The sequence below is a fragment of the Accipiter gentilis genome, chromosome 5 (genome assembly GCF_929443795.1).
Source record: "Accipiter gentilis chromosome 5, bAccGen1.1, whole genome shotgun sequence".
Classification (NCBI taxonomy): Eukaryota; Metazoa; Chordata; class Aves; order Accipitriformes; family Accipitridae; genus Astur; species Astur gentilis.
In genome coordinates this window covers 30,147,812-30,168,185 of record NC_064884.1, presented here as the reverse complement: position 1 = coordinate 30,168,185, position 20,374 = coordinate 30,147,812, and the positions used below count along the sequence as shown (strand labels likewise).

Sequence of the window (20,374 nt, the reverse complement as noted above, 5' to 3'; positions counted from 1 at the left end):
GCCTTGCCAGATGAAATTTCGGAATTAGGTTCTGCCATTCAGGTCTGCCTTTCTGGGTACAGAAGCAATTTATTTAGACCTCAGTTGTTTTCTTGCTGTCCTGGCCAAAGCTAGTATATTCCTTTTATTTAATTTCCACTCCCCGTCTAAACTGGAAATAGTTTCCTACTTTTTGATTTAAAGCTGTTGTACAGCAGTATGCTTTCATGAGCTACAATTGAGATTGATGTCCATAGTGGGTAACATGAAATAGGTTGTACCTCAATTTGAGACAATGAACAGCCCCACAGCTTAGGAGATATACATGCTATAGGAAGTAATAGTATTGAAATATTAGTTGGTAAGGACCAATTTCAGCTTACCTGCAAGGTGCGTATCTCCTGGGTATTTTTAAAGCAAAAGAAGGACATTGGAGAGATAGATACCTGTGGAGACTTCTGCCTTTCCCAAAATCCCAGCCTTACTCCATAAAAGAACCTTTCAAAATCTATTACTTCTTTTTTAAAGTGTAAAAATGCACTTGCACATTTTCTCCATCTTCACTAGTAACTTTACCCAGTAACAGAAAGAATCTCACTTATCCAGCATAGAAAGAACTTTTCAGTTAACTGCATTTGTTGAAATATAGCAATTTTCAGCTAAAAAAGGGGGGTAGGGGTGTTTAAGATACAGTATTTACATAAGAAAAGCTTGATTGTGTGACTGAAATCTTTTAAAGTTGTTGCCAAATGGTCCTGCTCTTCTCTTTTCTTTTTGTAACTTTCCCTTGGAGCATTGCACGGCTGTGCATTTTAAATTTTTTCCCTCCACTACTCATTGCAAGCTTCATCAGGGAAATGACATTGTATGGCAGTTGTCTCCTTCATATCAAAAGAAAGCCTTTGCCTCTTTGCAAGAGTGAAGAAAAGTTTGTATTCAGAGAGCAAAGGACAAAACTGACTTGGAAAAAGATGCTGTATTTAGATAACATGTTCTCTTTTCCTTTGAAGAAATTCACAACGTGTCAAGAAAAATTAGGCCAAATAGTGCTTTAATGGTCTTCCTCCTGTACCTCCTAAAAAAGAATCCAGTTCTACCAATTGCATTAAGATTCTGCCATGAGTTTGGAGAAGACAAGAAGCCACTGAAGTGGTTCAGGGTTGTTAGTTTGGGGGTTGTCTGTTTTGTTTGAATACTGTATAATAATGAAAAGTAGAATTTATACCAAAACTCCATCTTGCTACCAGGACATGCAGCTTTCCTTGCCTGTAGTATAAAATTAAATGCTTTGCTTTTCGTGAGGAAAAAAAAGCTGACAGGTACCAAAGCTATGTAAAGGGGTTGTTGCTTGCTTTCTTGTCTCCTTTATTGGAAAAACAGAATAAATTTACAGAGGGTACATTGAAGAAACAGGTCTGAGTTTTTTTTATTTTCCTATGTAGTCTATGAAAATACAAGTAAGTATATTTTTTGCATATGTTTTTATTTATATATATTATTTTATATGTGTAAGTCTATATCCATAAACATATCATAATATGTGCAGTCTTCAGCTATACCAAGAAAAGGTAGATAATTATGGATTAAAAGAATGAAAGGTTATTTTTGAAGTTGGATCAGGCATTACATCAGGTTTTCCTGCTTACTTGGATTGGATTATTTTCTTCCTTGTGCCTCAGTTTATCTGTAGAATTTGATAAATCAGGTACAAAGCATACTTAGATACTTTTTAGAACTTCAAAGTGGGTGAGGTTTAGCCTTCAATAATATTTGGTCAGACCTTCACATCTGAAGATGTGGAGAATTAGGTAAGGGCTTAATTTAGGGCAGTTTTTGAGACAAACTTTAAGTTTCAGTTATGAAAGCATTATACAGATATGTGATTAATTTTCAAAACCAAATAGTTCTGCTGAGGTTTCTTGTTTCAACAAAGTGTAGTTCATACGTGATTGTTTGAAAGATTGGACATAGATGGCATGTACAAAAGGTGAACATTGTATTCAATGTAATAACATCAGATACAGAAATCTGAAACAGATTGTATGGTACCCATTTTTCTTCTGGTCATTTCACCGTTTTTTAAGCTATGACAGGCAGGGATTTCTATTACATGGTCAAAATGCAATTCACTGGAATTTTTTTATGCCAACACTAGGTTCTAATTTTTACTCCTGTTCACATTGCTGTCTACTCATAGGACAAATAATATGGGTATTTTTCTGCTGATTGGTTGTGACGTATAAAGACACTGTATACAACTCTTGAAATTTTTGTTCAGTCCAGTTCTGTCTCAGATACACAGTAACTAATTCAGGCCTAATTCAAAGCTCCCCATGTAGGTAAAATGAACTAATTGCGTCCCTTCACCTTAGCTATTGGCAAACAATAGGAGATGTACTCTGTGACAAACCACAGCATCTTCAGCAATGAGATACATAATGAGACATCGTGTGTGTGCTCTTTCTTCTCCTAGGCAAGGCAATTTTCCTGCCATGAATCAGAGCGGTATTATGGGATCCAGCTCCCCCTACACTCAGCCGATGAACAACACCTCTGGCTTGATGAACCCGCAGGGTCCTCCTTACAGCATGGCACCTAACATGGTGAACAGTTCAGCAGGTAATGGTGGGTAACCTTTCAGCAGTGGCCTTCCTGCATAAATCTGCTTAACGGTACCAGCCCTGGGCTGGTGGCAGGGGGATAGTCGTCTTCATTTGATTCACCCCTGTTGGGTGATTTGGAGTGATTCAAAACTAGGCTAAGGTATTTGCATTTTTTTTGTACAGTAACTCACACATTTTTCATTAAGTCCTTTTGCACAGCATGTCGATGAGTCCAATGTTTTGAACAGTTCCAGCAACACTCAGACCCAGTTTGACATAGGTGTTGACTAGCAAGTATATGTATATTTGTGTGTATGTGTCTGCAAGAGAGGAAAGGAGAAAAACCCTCATCTTTCAAGAGGCTGCTGTTGCTTTTCAGTGTCTTATTTCCTAAGATTGCAATTTCAGATATTTAATGTGGTACTGGTTTAAAAAAGATGTGCACCTGCTCTGACTTAAAGATGCTGTAAGTTGAGCACTTAAAATAATTACTCTGTTCTGAAAACATAGGCCATATTTACTGTTTCCAAAATTCATATAACCATATATAGGGTTTCTTCATTTACTTATTTAAATATCAGTATATGAAATTTAATCATAGCTTCCTTTTGCAAAAAAACCCCACATACTGAATGTAGCTGCTGGGTTTATCCTTCATATCATGACTTGTGAATTTAGAATTATTTGCAGCTTTGTGCCTGGCTGTGAAGACTGGGGAATGTAGTTCTGTGCAAATGTGCTTTACAGTCCATATTCAGCTTGAAGTCCTAACAATTCTCTTCCATCAAGATAATACTTCAGTAAAGATCCGTTCTTTGATTGGGGTGGGTTTGGATGGGGTTTCAATGACCCTGAAGTGCATCCTCCCAAATACTTATTCCAGCCATGGAGTTTCTGTGCATGCTTTACTGATTACATTAGCCCTTTTTGAAATGTTGGGGGTTTTGAAGTTTTTCTGAAAGCTGGATAGGTTGTGCTAAGGTGATTTAATGTTGTTTCTTAGTTGATTTTGTTTCTACTTTTGTTTATTTTTTTAGAGATGCCTTACTATTTAAATTGTATCTTACCAAGAGCCTGCATTTTGATATCTTCCTCTCTGCCCTGTTCAGCCTGTTTTGTTCCTTCATCCTTTGCCTCCTTCCCTGTCTTTCCTCCCTGTTAATTTTATATGTCCTTGCTTCCTGGGCAGAGAATGGCCACTGTGAGATTCTAGTGTCTAGTATGTCCAGAGGGTTCCTTTCGCTACATAGGAGCTCGTGGGACGCTTAACAGTGTCTTATTTTTCAAGAATGTTATGTTACGTTTTTGGTTAGCAGAAGAAACAGAAAGGAAGCTGTTAATCAGTAAGATTTTTTTTTAAAAAAAAAGGCTTTTTCCAGTGCTGGCTTGGAAGCCATTGGTTAGTCCAGACAGCACACTTCACCGTCTGGATGAAGAGGGAAAAGCTGTTGAAAAGACCATTAGATAATAGCTTGCTTTTCCCCTACCAGAGCTGTCCCAGGTAATATTATGTTTTGTTTTTGTAGTTATGTGTTTTGTCTGGTTTGCTGAAATAAAATTACTTCTGAGCATTGAAACTGTGCTATAAATTCTGTTTTGCTATTAGCAGAAGTAATTTTTCCCCTTCTTCCTTTGGCCCCCAGAGCTGCAAAAATAACCAACAGCAAACAGATGGCAGAGTGCCCTGCCTAAGAAGATTTATGTATTCCTAAGGAATAACCAGTTTAAAGGAAGATTCACAGAGGTTTTTTTGTTCAGATAATTCAGCCATTCGTTATTTCATACAGTGGAAATCTGTTCAATGCAAGGCCATTTATCCTAGCAGTCTTTTGTATGGGGTAGTCATACTCTTTTTATTGTGTTATGCATTCTGAAATATTGGATTTTTAATAATTTAAACATTTATCAGGGTTTTTTCTGCCAGTGCGTTTGTGAGGTTTTCTTTTGTTCCAGTTTTATTAATTCAAAGATTACCCAATGGAAAGTAAGTTTGAGATGAACTAGAGGAGTTCAGTGCATCTCTTTTCCTCTGTGTGTGAGCAGACATGCATCTAGATTGCTTTATGCAGCCAGCCTCCAAGAGCACACAGACAGTGTTGGTAGGCAGGGGCAGGGAGGAACAAAAAGAGAAAATTAGGTGTGAATCTACTGCTAGGGGCATATGGGGTGGGAATGCTGCATTTCCCCCTATCCTGACTCATCCTTCTGCTTGGGTCAAAAAAATGAAGGGCTGAGCTTAAGACAAGTGTAAATACAGTACTTAAGATGATAATGTCTTGAGCTGGGGGAGCACTTCAGGGCCAGGTCTGGCCCTGCATTTGATGAGGTGGAGAACTTGCAGGTGATACCTACTTAGGGCCTTGAAAATGGCATTTTCTGTGACACAAAGACCAGTTCAGCTATCTGGCTTTTGAGCCTTTTTCCCCACTGGTGTAAAGTCACAGGTCTGTTGGATAAGCCAGGGTTCAGTCAATCTGTAGGGCCAAAAACAAATGCAACTGAGTGGCTGCTGATGGAGTGAAGTGTGGGCATTAGTTAACTTGCTCACGTGCACTGAGCACGAACAACTGTGGTTTCAGGTAGAGGCCAACAAAAATCTAAGGTAAGCAATAGGGAGAGGTTGGTTTCTTAGTTGTCCAGGTTTTGGAGGGTGCAGTTGCATTGCCTGTTTTGAGGGAGGAAGGTAGGTTTTGGGTATATTCACTTTAATCAAATGCACTTTTAGGTTTTGCTCTAAAATAGAGCAAGATTGCTGATGCTGATGGAATTGTTTTCATATGGTTTTAGAGCTTCAGTACAGCTAGGTATACCACTGGTTTTGCCACATGTTTTATTAGTATTTATAACTCCCTATTACCAGTTGATCCTTTTTTTCTCTATAGTTTTTTTAATTAATGTCTCAATAGAAAGGAAAATCATGTTGCAGTTCTGCACAGTGACTGTGGATCAAACAACAGATCACCAGCTTCTGCTGATGTAGAGCAGTTTAGGAACACAGAAATTATGAGATCAAAGAAGACAGATCCTTTTGATAGAGTATCCCATCCATAACAATAACAAAAGCTTCAACAAAAAGTGCCAGAGTCCCTTCACAATTATGGAACAAACTGCCATTCAGAAAAATTGTATAACCTCCACTGTCCTTTTGTTATACGAGTTCACATTTCCCATACATATTTAGATTTTTTTTCCCCTATTTTTTAAATTCAGGCTTTAAAATATATATAATAAAAGGAAACTTAGAAATAATAATTTCATGCTGTAAGCCTTGTTAATTCTAGTGAAAATTATCTTTAAAAGGAAATAATATGGAGTTTGGATCTCACAGATTTCCATATTGTGCTTGCACAGAAACTGGCACTCATGATCTCTGCTGCCTCTGGAGGTGAACAAAACAATTAAAAAGCATTAATCTCCTTACTGACACAAGGATCCTTTCCTAATTTCACTACCTCTGTCCTGCTGAAACCTTCCATTTTCTGGGTATTACTATTCCCAATGAATTTTTATTGTAATACTTGTCATAAAACATGAAATTCTAGGAGAAGTTATTTGCACTAAAGGTATGAAAAGGAAGCTCTTAAAAATAGATACCACACCTTTTCATATACATTACATATATTTGACTTTGTATTTATTTGGATCACCCTCTGATAGAGAAAACAATTGTATTTATGAATGTGAAGCTTTTTTAAGAAATTTTAATTGGTTTTCTCTGCTTTGCAGCTTGGTTACATTTTTCTGAAAAATGGAAACCTCCATTTATGTCACAATTTTTTTGTTCTAACGTGTATCTTCGTATAAGCTGTTATATAACGCACATTTAAATAAACTTTCTGGAGGATGTGAGCAGTCGGTAACAGTGAAAGTATTCTATCACCTCTGCTCCAAACAAGCGATGACCATGGTCCAGTGGTCATTGTGTGACTGTAAAGCAAGCTAGCTTCTGGTGTAGAGATGCCTGCCCCAAACCGCATGTACTTGTCATCCTTCAGAGGAGACTTGGTAGGCAGAAAGGAGGTGTGGCGCTGAGGTCCTTGGTGGCCCACTCATCCCTTTCAGATAAGGTGCCCGAGTGCCCTGGGCTGTGCTTTTCCTATCATTTGTGGCAGGACATTAGCTAATGCTGTTGTCTTTCTCCCGTTTTTCCCATAGGCATAAAAGCAGTGGGGATCCTCTTGGCAACTCCACAGAGTCACAGATACGCTGCTTTTTCTTTTTCTTCTTTTTTTGGGGGAGGAAGAGTACTAGGGGTGGAGGGGAGGGGAGGAAGGAATGTGTTACAGAGGATGTAATACTCTGTTTTGTAGAGTGTGATTTGTTATTGCACTAGCAATAAAGAAAAAATTGTGTGTTGCTGCTCCTACAGTATTTCATCATCTTCTGGGACTGATAGAGCAGCCTTTAGCAAAAAAAGAATACTTTGCCGCAGTTTTACTCATGTCAATATCTGCTTTTGAGTACATTAAATTCAGCGTGGAATAGTTAATTCAGGACCTTGACCCATACTTGCTTTTCGAAATCATTCTAGCTCTTAAATTCTTATAAGAAGCCAGAGGCTAGTACTTGAAACCTATTCACAGTACGCTACAACACTTTTCGAGTCAAGATTTCCCTGTTATCCTCCTCTCTAAAATGTTTTATCCTTTGGTCTATACTTCACACACAGAATTATTAGTACCTGTGTAGAAAGAGACCATGTCTTATTTTAGCAGTTTCGTGACAATAACAGTATTTCACTGCTCAGAAAGGGTCAAAACAATGTTCTCGCTGTACCGTTTTGCTAAAAAAAGTGAAGGAATGTCTGTTTGCAAATCGCTGGAGAGTACGTTTGCAAGAAGTTATGAAACAGCATTTCAACAGTGGATAGAAAAGTAGCTGTGGAAACATCTTAAGTAAAAGCTGTAGGGAAACTAGACAACCTTGCAATTTGCTAGTAAAATCCTTGCAGTCCTCCTCTTCTAGGTAGAAAGAAAGGATGTAGATGAAGTAAATAATTTAGAACAAAAAGTGAAATAGAATTTGGGAAACTTTATTATTTTTTTCCATAATTGTCTCCCAACTCCTGATAGTTATATTTGCATATGGCAACAAAAAATATTCAAAAGCCAAAATGACTCGGTATTTTTACATTTCTAAACATGATTAATACAGTCAGAGTATGTGTGGTTATTTGCAGACTAGAGTTACTTGCCCTTTACATGAGATGTTAACTTAAACCTCTCTGGAGAAGGGATTTTATAAAGGAATTCTGATGGAAACAGGACTATAAGGAGTGGGCACAATTATTTTATTCTTTGTAACAGAAATACGATGTGCCAACCTAGATAACAGTGAGATATCAGCAGAGGATTTAGCCATGCAGGATTCTGGTGAAGAAGCATGATTGTTAACTTTGCTTTGTTTGACCTTTCTAAAATTGCTTTAGAGGGGAAGGGTCATCTTTGGTTGCTTTGAAACTAAAGCTAAGACTTATTTTTTAGCGCTTTCACAGTATGAAATGTGTTAACTGTTAAAATGGATTTTGTATAACAGTTCTGCGTCCCAGTTTGAAACCAGACTGTGACATACATTTGACCATTTTGTACATATATTTTTTAAAAAAATCTCTAAAAAAAACCCAACTTTTTTTTTAACTGTGGAATTCAAAACTAAAATGCGTTAGGCTGCTGTCCTTCACTTTGTAATGGTCACAAGCTGCCCCAACTCCTCAAACAGAGGATAAGGGCAAAATGCATACAAATCAAATGCTTAGTGGATGCTGGCTTCCCAGTGTCATATTGCTTGGCTGTTTTGTTGAGGTTTCACACACATACATAAAAATAACAGCATTTTTAGCTGATCCCAATAGATTTTTCTCTGCAGCTGCATCACTTGAAAAAGGCTTTTTGTTCCAATTCTTGAAGTCTTAAGTATTGCAAGTAATTTTTTTTTTTTTTTTAAATCTCAATTATGATTTATGTGTTGTGATGACTTTAAGAGCTTGATTGGGCTACAAATGTGCTTTGAAAAAACAAGAAAATGTGCCCACAAAAAACACCGCCAGTTCAAAGCCGAATATTGAGCATACAGTTGTAAACTCACATGGCACGTGGCTGGGTAGGTTTTTTTGGCAGACCCATAGTCTCAACCTGCAGTGATGCTAAAGATATTAGCAAATTAGCACTGCAAAGCTTGCCAGCATATTCGCCAGAGTCCTGCTCATGCTCTCACTGCTGTAATTAAAACTAATTATTTTCTAAAACATAGTAATACATGAATATGTGCAATAATCATTTTGTAGTGGGCAATCTGTGAAGTATTTTTAAAGCTTCTTTTCCCCCTCCTATCTTTGGCTTGCTATGCAGTGTGCCTGCTGCCTAGTGCAAGCCAGCATTGTCATTTTGCAGAGAGGCACACTAGTCTGGTAGTAATAGGATTTATTTTTATTTTTTTTTAGCAGCGATGCTTTGACAATTCTTAAATTTGTAAGTTTGGGATATGTGTTTTTTCCTTTTTATTGCCTTGTAGATTATTCTATGCTGGTTTTCTTACCTCAGATCTTTCTTTGAAAGAAAGGCATGAGGGGGAGAAAAAAAGGAGAGAAAGGGAAGATGAGGTAATCCAGTCTTTCGCAAATGGTGCGCACATGGTTTTCTGCAGGGAAGGATTCACCTGTTTTGCTGTTGTTCTCTGGTTATTTGCATTGATTCAGTGTCATGGCACCTCCTAGCATCTGCTCTGCCCAGTATTTTCTGCCTATTTATCTGAATGTTTTTTCTTGCATCTTTCTAGAAATCCAGGAACCCAGCAGCTCTGCAGCAATAATACCATACTTAGCACTTGCATCTTCAAATAAAAAAAACCCTTAAACTCCTCACACCCCTGGGAAGCAACTGCGTGCCATTATCAGAGAAAGACATTTGTGCGTTCCTTATATTCCCACCTCATTTTGGCAGGAGGGGAAGAAGTTGAGTGCTGGTTCTCCAACAGAGCTGAGTTTACAGCTTGTAATTCTGTAGCTAAGGCTCACAGTGGCTGAGCCCTTCATACTGAAGTCATTGGGGGCAGGAATTATCTGCTGGACACCAACCTTAATACAGACCTAATTGGGAAATTCAGCCTTTTTCTCAGATTCAACACTGCAAGCAAAATGTGCATCATTTTGACTTACATTTGTCTGTTGCTAAAGGGAAGGTGCAGTAGTTAGTAAAATAGACTGTTGTTCTGTTAAAATGTAGTGGTCAAATGTGAAGACAGTTGAAGACCACCAGCAGCATGAAGAATTAATTTTACTCTGTAGAGTGGTGGTGGTCGTTGTTGTTGTTGTTGCATGGTGCTTGTATGCTCCCCTCGTTCGTTCTCTTTTATTTTCTCACTTCAACTGAAGAGGTTTCCAGGTTTCCGGACACTAGAATAACAGGACAGAGGTGGGATAACCTCTGCTTCACGTGGCACCACAGTCTTGCAGCAGGAAGCATGTTTTTTCCTACAAAGCCAAACATAGTCATGCTTAACTGTTTCTCCTGTTTTCGATTAGCACCTATGGGTCTTGCAGATATGATGACACCTGGTGAGTCCAAACTACCCCTTCCTCTCAAAGCAGATGGTAAAGAAGAAGGACCCCCCCAACCCGAGAGCAAGTCAAAGGTATTTACCACCTCCGCACGTGGTGTTGGTTCAGCCCGCAGAAGTCTGCTGTGTTGTCCTTCATCTTCTGGTTTTGGCCTACCCACTTCTGTTCTTTCCTGCATGCCTTTCCATTCACGTGCAATCTCTTTGTTTGTTTCTTTTATTTTTTTTTTTCTTTTTTCCTTCATTGTGTGGATCTGAAAGTTACTAGTTCTTACGGCATTTTAACTTGCGGGGGCAAAGCAACGCAAGCCAAAAGTTGCGTGGGGATTCGGCTGTGCCAGGTGGGTGGGAAGAAGGGTCTTGCCTGGTTTCAATACTTGCAGCCATTTTTCTCTGCCTTCAGTTATAGCTTCCTGTTTTGGCCGCCTCAGCAGCAGCAACATACTTTAATATTTTGCTTTCCTGCCTTATTTGATAAAATAAGGTGAACAGCTTGTTTTTTTTCTTTCTTTCATAAGGGGAAACCCATGCTTAGCATTCCATGTGAGCTTGAAATAAGCATGGTGGCTTAGTGACTTCAGCCAAGCATCCAGCAAACTTTCCAAATTATACTAATTAACAATGTTGTTTTAATACCTTTTATATATATATATAAATATATTTATATATGTGTGTGTTTTCTGTATGTGTCTCTCTGTTTATATATATTTTATATATAAAAATTGGTCAGTCTGTTAAACTGGATGTACTTTTTTTGTTTTTAATAAAGTTTGCCCTGCCTTTGTCATATTATTTTTTTTTTTTATTCCTCTACCACAGGATAGCTACAGCTCTCAGGGTATTTCTCAGCCCCCAACCCCAGGCAACCTGCCAGTCCCTTCCCCAATGTCCCCAAGCTCTGCTAGCATCTCCTCATTTCATGGAGATGAAAGTGATAGCATTAGCAGCCCAGGCTGGCCAAAGACTCCATCAAGCCCTGTAAGTGGCTCTGGTTTTTTTGGTTTTTGTTTATTTTTTGTAATTAATTATATTTTAATGCTTGCTTGTTTGTTTTGTAAATTCCTTTTCTTCATTATTTATCCACTAAACAGTTTTCTTTCTTTATAACACTGGGTACAAATTCTGCTCTCGGGCACATGACTGTAAGTTCCACTGCCTGGCTTCAGTGGGGCCTGAGCATGCTTATCCAAGGGCAAAATTTGTCCCAACAGTACTTTGAAATAAGAAAGAGTAAAATTGCGTGCATCATGCAAGTGTGCTGTCTGGTAATACAGCAGTTGTTGTGAAGAAAACATCCTTCCTGTAATGCATCAGCTTCCAAGCATGCCGACTGTGTTGTTAAGGACGATTCCATTTCTGTTCCTGGGCCCAAACTCCTTCACACAACTGACTTCACTCTGGTTGCTGTACTTGTCTTTGCCAGGATTATTTAGGAAAAAAAAAACCAAAACATGAGAAATCTTCTCCCCTATTGAAACTAATATCCATCAAAGTTTAAATTGTAGACTCAGCACCACCAAAAATCTGCCGTGTATATTTTTGAAACATTTTTAATTTTGAATTGTGTATTTGGAAATACAATCATTATGTTATCAGGGCACAGTCTAAAACAAAATTGTTTCTGATTTGCTTCATTCAGTTATTTTGAAGTGACCCAGATTATGGGTAGAAAAAAACCTGATGCATATATGTTTTTAGAAAACTATTTTTTAGATGAATAGTGCTTAGTCATTCTCATACAGGTTGTAAAGAAAAACCTGAGAGAGATATGCAGAGCTAAAAATGAATTTCATCATATATATGTCTCTGTATATACACATAGAAAAATCTATATACAAATACAGAAAAGAGAATGCAGACATAAGCTGATATGGCCTATGGGAAGCAAATGCCCATTTGGTCATTTTTGGCTTGTTTTTTTGAATTAGAAAAATACATATTGTTCCTCTTTTATTTCTTTTTGACGAAAGCAATAATGATCATAATTTGTCTGTAGAAAAATACTGAAATATATTATTGTGAGGCATATAAAGGGGTTTTATCCAATGTTAATGTGCACTTAAATTAGCAACAATTCTTTGGTAACAACTTAATTTTCACAAAGTGATACGTTGAAGAGTATGTCTTGGGGCAAACAGAGGAAGGCCAATTGGAGGGAAAAAGATGCACCCATCCAAAAACCAGAGATCCAGTGAATCCCCTGAGCAAAGGGGCAGCATGGCATGAAATGCACCACCTTAATGTTTTGATGTTTATTTGGCAGCAACTTTGAGTCTCAGAAGGCAGCTGGTGTTACTTGTTCCCACAAAGTCTCATCTTTTTCTTAACAGCATTTCTGAAAGCGTGGTACCAAAAACTTTGTTAGTTTTCTTTGTAGTAATGTTTTGGGTATTGCTTGTTTGGGCAGTTTTCTGGAGGAAAGCAAGAGAGTTATTGCACAGGCTGTCTAACACATCAAGTTCTTCCTCTACAAGGCTACCAAATGATAATGCATTCCTGAGCTCATTGCATAAACTGCGTAACAAATCCTAGAGTCATCGTGAACATATGTGGAGTTTTTTCCATGTAAATGTACCAAAGTATAGTGTTGGGAAAAGTAAATGGAGAAAGTTTGTGCTTTCAGTTTCTTCTGAATGCCCTTCTGTCCAAATGCTGCTGCCTCTTTAGCTTCAGTTAGCTTCTTGGTACACAGATACGGATAAATAGAGGCTTTGGGATGATAGAAAAATAAGTGCTGTAAATTAGCTGATACCTTTTTTACCTATGAAGACCAGCATATTGGATAACTTAATTGACTCAACAGCAGCCTGACCTAGACTGGAATGACTGATTGCAGGCATCCTGTTACACTTGAAAACAGCCTGAATTTGTTCATTAAATCCCAAAGCTGCTTCATGTGCTACAACTTCTCCATTCCAGCAGAGGATAAAAGCAAGGGTGAATGGTGTGTGATTCACTTCACAGTATCCCTGTGATCCTGCTAAGTGGATCCTCTCTTTCAGCAGTTTTATGTGGAAGTGAGGCATGAGAAAATGTGGAGAAGGAATTCTTGAACGTTAGTTTTGAGGGCTCTTTGGGTACATCAGTAAAAGGACACTTCTGCTATGCTAATTTTGCACATAGTGTGCATCCCTGACAGTGGCAAGGTGGCTTTAAAATTCTTTCAAAGAGAAATTTCAAGTGTGGGTGTGAACTATGCAGGGTCTCTGCAACATGAATAAACCAGTAGGTTATGAAAAACCCATAAAACGCTGCTCCCTGTCCAGAGGTACCCATGAACATGACAGTGCATATGCCTGAATAGTACTATATCTCCTTGGTGCTAGCTGTGAGGGGTCTGCAGATTCCTTCAAGAAGAAATCTTGACAGAGGATTGTGTCCTGCAAAAGCCTCTGCCAGAGACTGGACTTTGGCAGTTTTTGCTGCCTGTGTGTGCACACTCTGTTCTGTAGTAAAATAGGTCTATGTAATAAGTGTAATATTGGGAAATTCTTTATTGAGGTGGGGGAAGTGAATGGTAGATAGTTCTATAAATATAGGTGCTTAAAGATACATACAGAAACAACTACCCACTGCCTTAATGTGAAAAGTACTCCTACAGAAATTTGTGTTGCTCTGAAGGATTCTGCAGACTCGCCATACAAGGGTCTATATATAATACAGTTTGAATAGGTGGTAGGTGTATCGAAAATAAAGTATGGGGTTCGACAGATTTAATATGGGAATTGGCTTTGGTATCCACATACTTTGGTGGGTTTTTTTTAAATCAACCATTTAAACATGGCCAGTCATAACCTGTAGAAGAGTGCTGGGGATTGAGGGCAGAGTAGGATAAAACTAAATCGGTAAAGGTATGTGCCCAGGCTTGCACTAGCATTCATTCTTTTATCACCAAAATAATCAACAAGCTTCACAGAAGAAAAGCTCATGATCTGTGTTCTTCTAGCATTGCCTGGCATGCTCTCATTTTAGTTAACAATCTGCTAATGGGATCATTTTGTAATAAACCCTTCTTTTCTGAGAGTTAACATTTACCTATAGGCAAATTCAGGCTTCCAGCTGAACCTGCCCATGTGGAACTGAAGTTTGTTTGTGTGTAGACTAGCTTGCACACATCTGTCATTTTTATATGTTTACATTTATAAAAATAGAGAAGAGAAAAAGATCTTTACTCTTGAGAAATCACATTCCTCCCTCCAGTGCATTTTTCTAAAGTTAACATTTCATTTTTGAAGAAAATTGCACCCATTTTACAAAGCATGACAACCTGAAAGCTCACACAGTACGAAACACTTCTTACCTTCTGTAAGCTGTGAAAAGTTTTCAGATTATACTGTCATTCTAGAGCCTGCTGCCACACTGCTGAAAAGCAGCATCATTTGAGATGTACAGTAGAAAAACCCAGAATGAAAAATCCTTAACTATTTCCATTCTGCTCTGAATCTCATTTGAAAAAGAGAATCTTACCATATAAAAATGAAAACGTAAAAATGGTAAATCTGAACATTCTTAATCGTGGACTACCATAAAAGTGAAGTAGAAACTATTTTGTTGCCTCATATGTTAGAATATAAGCACATACAAAATTTGCTGGGTAAAAGCTGAAATTTCCCACCTTTTTTATTAAAGTTCTGCAGCATCATAAGTGTCAGATTAATACTAATGCTGATGAGCAGTAGAGTAACTTTGTTCTTACTGCAGCTAGTAGTGGGGTAGCTCCAGTTTATCCAGCTGTTCAAGCCTATGTGAACATATATCTGTTCTCACTACAAAATCAAATTAGTAGCAGCATGAGTTGCCTACTTCCCTCTTTCCACCCACTTCCCACAGAGATCTTTGATAAAGTATATTTGTTGAAAAGAGTTAAACTGATTTTCTTAAACATCCAGATACATAGCAAGTGATGCTTTGAGTAAACAGGTTGCCATTACAGAATCAGTTTATGCTTTGATTGCGTAATCTGCAGGACTCATGTCGAAGTACTTTTCTGCCAGCCACTTAGTAAAACAAATTCAGCCTTGACACTCGACTTCAGTAGGAGTTGTAACACAACTGAATCTGGCTCAAGTAAATTCAGGAGTGCACCTCATTTCTAAGTAAGAAAGGTAGGACTACTGTGAAGAAGTTACAGTATTGGGAAGCAAGGCAGAAAACTGTACAGAAGGCTATTTATTTAATTAAAATGAATATCCATTCACTGGAAAGAACAGCAATGGCTCATGGAACTGCTGGGTCACCCCCCTCGGCTTCACATCTCTTTTCTCCTGACTCTCCCCCAGTGTTGCCAAGTTTCAACTAATGGCTGGAGGGAGATACAGAGCCTGTCATATTTTCCAGGCTAACGTGCAAGATGAATGGTGGCAATGCTTTTAAAATCATTGGCAGTTGTATGTGGCCCCACTGCATCTTTCGTGGTGTTGAGCACCAGTCCCTCACCAGCGCTAAGTGGGGACATGGACAAAGTGGGTGGTTCTCTAGCATCCGTGAGGTACAGCTAGGGTCTTCTTCAGAGATGTTCTACTAGAAGTAAATTCCTGTTTACTTCAGAATAGTGCTGTCTCCTGTTCAAAGTAAGGAAAAGGCAGAGGAGAGAAAGAATGATTGATTAGATGAGTTTAAAGAAGTGTCTACTGCAATCAACAACAAAGTTTAGGATTTTACTATATGGACATAAAGGATACGTTTCCCTTCATGTATTTGGCTCCTTTCCCAGAGCTTTATATCAATCTTTTTCTCTTGTATTTAATTCTGAACCACTCCCATCTTCCACTGCTGAGCAAATCACCTTCTGCAAGCAGGAGGGTCTTCCTGCAGTAGCAGCAGCCCCTTTCTGCTGTCAGATCGGAGGCAGCTCGGATAGGGTGTAGTCCATCCACACATGGCACAAAGCCCACCTCACAGGGTTATATTGCACAGAAAAGATACGGTGAGAAGTTACAGCTTGTGTAGCAGCCTCAGTGCTTTCTGCCGTCTCCCCATAGAGGAGAAAAAGGGCATCAGGATAACATGAGCTTTAATTAGCTGTAAAGCCCAAATAGCAGCAGGAAAATGGGTTCACTCCTGCATTTCTGCCACATGAGAAAGAATTCTGCTCTTTCCACCTCTTTCGCTTCTCCTGGTGGTGGTTCAGCTCTGATTGCTGTGCATCTGTGGTTTTCCCTGGTCATAATACACATTGTCTTTGCAAGGCAAGACATGTGAGATGGCCATCTTCTGTCCTCTTTCAAGGGAGGACAGTAGTAGCTACTCATAAGCATTATTGGCTTGGGCAGCTAATTGGCAGTTCATGAAGAGTATTGCCACCAATCTTCTTGTACTGTAGGCACTCTTGCTCATCTTGCTTTTTCGCCAGCAGTGGTGTGAAGAGGTAGTAAAGCATAACCTTTTGTGTCTCTCTGAAGAGAGTACTACTCGGTGTACTAGTTTGCCCATGATTCACGCTTTAGGCTACTTTTGTGCAATTCCTGTTTTCGAGGAACACTTTCAGTTTTCTAGCCCCTCTTAGAGGGCAAAGAGGAGAGTGTTGATTTGGTCTGTTCTTAGGATTATGTAAACTTGTGTGGAACAAACTTGTTTTTAATTTTACCCAAATCATTGCTTGCAAAGCACTTCGAGATAAGTGGATGAGAAGCACTATGTGAGAGCTACCTCTTCTTCAAATGACATGAGGCAACATCAGAAACTTGCCTTCTGGGATCCAAAGTTCAGATCGGTGAAAGAAACATGAAAATGGGGAGTTTGGGCCCTTTATTTAAAAAGCTGAATTTTCCGTATATGGACAGAATGTACTGTTTGTGCCTGAACTAGTAGCCTTCATTCCTGACTGTTGTGTGATAGCTTTAGTTTGTTTGACATCTTCTCTTTTTCAATGTTGTGAGTTTCTTACTTTCTTTTCCCTCCCCCTCCCACCCTTCCCCCAACTCTTTTTTTTCTTCTTGCGATTTAGAAATCAAGTTCCTCTACCACAACCGGAGAGAAGATCACTAAAGTCTATGAGCTAGGAAATGAGCCGGAGCGCAAGATGTGGGTAGATCGGTACCTCACGTTTATGGAGGAGAGGGGCACGCCCGTGGCCAGTCTGCCAGCTGTGGGCAAGAAGCCCCTGGACCTGTTCAGGCTCTATGTCTGCGTCAAAGAGATTGGAGGTTTAGCACAGGTGAGAAGTGCTTGAAAGTGAACCTTTTGAAAAGGCATTACACATTATTTTACTAGAGTATTTCCTGCTAGTTACACCATTACATTTTCAGTCCTGACAACTTTGTGGAAGAAAATATAATTTTGTGCTTTAATATTTATTTGGAGCTCATTTGGGGCTGTGTAATTGCCCTAAAACTCTAGAGTTTGAATCAAAATTGACCATTGCTATAGACAGATGAAATTGTTACCTGTTCAGGGGAGTCCATTAATGCCACTAAGAGAAGAAAAGAGAAAAGCACCATTGGATCAAAGTTACGAGTAAGAAACAAATGATAGAGCTGAAAGGAAAAGGAGATTTTGAAATCCATCCTTTCCAGATAGGGATACTGCCTCTAGGACAAATCAATTCATCTCTGCAGAGAAGTGGCAGATATATTCTTGAAACACAGTCCTTTGTCCCAAACCTTTAATCTCTGAGTGTTTCTGTACAGTACATTTGTTACTTAGACACGGACTGTGCTTTCCCTGGGTTTGGAAAGTGCTTACAGGATTTTTGGGTTGCCTCACAAACATAATAATTACAAGGAAAAGGTGAGTTACTTAATTGAGATGAAGGAAAATGAAAACAGGAGGAGCTGAGAATAAAAAATATCACAGATGGGAGAGAGAGAAGCTTTGGTTTGTGCTCTCACCATTTAGCTGGAAGTTTTGCAAAGGGATGTTTGGAAATTACTTGTGACATGTGTAAGACTGACCACCACAGAGCAAAACTAAATGTTTCATTGTCTAGCACCATCAAAAGGGAAAGCAGGAGAAAATGGTCAGTATTTGCAGCCTTAGACATGGTATTCGAAGTCATCTGTCCTTGCCTGATGGTTTTACAAAGCATACCTTGCATCTAGGGGATTACTCTGGCTAGGTGCTAGAAGCTACTGCGAAGTGCTGAGACCCATAATTTCTGTGGATTTAAGAACGTTGGTGGTTGTTCAGTGTTTTGCAAGATGAGGTCTAAAACATAGCTATGTAGATAAATATGTATATGCAATATTTAATATAAAATAGATAATATTTGATATTTAAATAGATACAATTTTATGCTAATTACAAAATCTGAACTCAAAAATATGGCAAACAAATTAGATCCTCAGAAAGAGAGCACATTTTAATAATTTATGTGGTTAGTTCAAGAAAGACGTCCAACATAATTAGTACCATTTTCAATGCTATGTTTAATAGTACACCTCACAACATAGGATTTGACTACTGAATTAGATCATTTGCCCTTCAAGTCCAGAGATTTTAGCTATTTCTGTTATGAAAGGAAAGCAGAGAAACCTAATATAGTTCACCTTGCCTGTTGTTAAATGCTGTATATGGGTAAGAGATGTTATCCTGACATTTTTAGTGATCAGCTCATGCCCCCCAGCATCATAAAGATTTGATTACTTTTAGCTCAGAAACTTTATTACAGGTAAATCGTATCATGCAGCTGCCTCTGCCTCATATAGTATTGTGCCCATAGTATGACTCTTAGCATCAAAAATTAAGCAAGATGGGGGGCAGATGGGATATTCTAGAGAGTCATTCATGTTTGCTTATTATGGAAATTTATTTTGGGACACTCAGTGTTGATTTGCAGTGACAGACATACATTGCCAAAGAACAGATGCTGTTCACTTAGACTGATTTTTGAAAGAGCTTGAGTTACAAATACGCGTGCTTCAGTACTGGTAAAAATTGACACTTAAAATAAAGGCTCCTGGTTTTGCTAGTGTGCCCACATGAATGATCACCATGTTTATCTCTTTGGGGCTACTGAGAGGTGCGGAGCTTTGCTTGCCGAGGTTTATTTAAGTGCATCGGGGTGATGCTCTCCTAAAAAGCTGTTGCTCCAATCGCTGCACTCCACATCCCATGATTCTGCCCGGAGAGTGGCAGGGAGTGGAGCTGTGCAGCAGCGGTGCATAATTCTCTGTCTGAATAGTTGCAGCTGATGGGGTCCCAACATGAACAGGACAGTGGCTGGAAGTCTTCTTTTAAATGCCAATATACTGGGCATTTAGGCACGAATGTTTCTGTTTGCATTATGCAATGTGTTCCTTACGCACCACTTAGCTGTAAGTCAGTAGGCACAAAAGGGCTGTGTAACTGGATTTCAAGCCTCAGCAGGGGCAGTTTATGAAAATCTCATCCCCTTTAACTCCTGGGTTCTTGCAGGATGTACCAGAGAAATAAAAACACTTAGCATAGCCATGCCTACCTGCTTGCTATTAATGCTATCTTCAAAATATCTTTGCTGACTCGCAGCAGTTATGGTGTTACTAAACACTGAGAGAAACTTAAGAAATGTTTCTTTTTCTGTCACGCAGGCTTAGGAACAATATGGCTAGTGATAACCTTTGTAGCTATACAAGCTGAATTGGAGTCATTAAAATCTCAGGCCTCGGGGCAAATAGTAGTCATCATGGAATCAGCATTGTTCCCCAACAAAAGCTGAGGTGCTCAGCCATTTAAAGCCGGTTTATTTCACTGCTGCCTCCCCTTCTTGGATCATACCTAGCAATTGCACAACTGGTTGAATGAACTTTTGGATATCAGGTATTACAGCAAAAATACTGGCTGCTGTGAGTGGTACAGCTGAGCAAGCCAGTGGCATCATCCAGGATGACAAATGAACTTCACTGTTATTACAGATCAGCTGTGTTTGAGGAACTCATGAACAGAGTCTTTAAATATTCTCAGCCTTACACTGCAAACAAGACTCACAGTGGAGTTGTGCAGTCAGCACTGTAATGCAGAGTATTGCTGGACTAGCCCTGTGTGTCTGAAGTCTGCCTTAATTAATTAAGGGCCCTCGCTTCATTCTGCCTCTCATCTAGCCGAAGGATCATTGATCTGTCCCTGGAAGACGCCCTAAAGTGAAAGGACTTGAACCAGGGATTATGGGCTGAACTGTTTGACAGCTGGTGGCTATTTTGGAGAAAAAAAATATTTTTCATATCAATGCTCAAACACTTAAATTGCAGAATAACGCTGTTACTGCTTTCTAAATCAGTTTTTAGAAGCTGCCTTTTAATTAGAATGGGGTGGGTGTGGGTGGG

The 20,374-nt window shown here is 39.0% G+C and overlaps 1 protein-coding gene across 5 annotated transcripts in view; it reads left to right on the top strand.

The window, feature by feature from the left end:
- The window catches only part of ARID1B (AT-rich interaction domain 1B), a 337,362-nt gene that overhangs the window by 289,900 nt on the left and 27,088 nt on the right, over positions 1–20,374 (top strand). For 2 of the 5 annotated variants that reach the window (XM_049801067.1, XM_049801065.1), the window contains exons 9-12: positions 2,453–2,598; positions 10,102–10,211; positions 10,956–11,114; positions 17,083–17,292. In XM_049801067.1, the coding sequence (XP_049657024.1) occupies positions 2,453–2,598; positions 10,102–10,211; positions 10,956–11,114; positions 17,083–17,292 (625 nt within the window). Of the gene's footprint in view, positions 1–2,452; positions 2,605–10,101; positions 10,212–10,955; positions 11,115–17,082; positions 17,293–20,374 lie in introns of all 5 variants that reach the window. The other 3 variants (XM_049801066.1, XM_049801069.1, XM_049801068.1) reach the window with 3 other exon arrangements.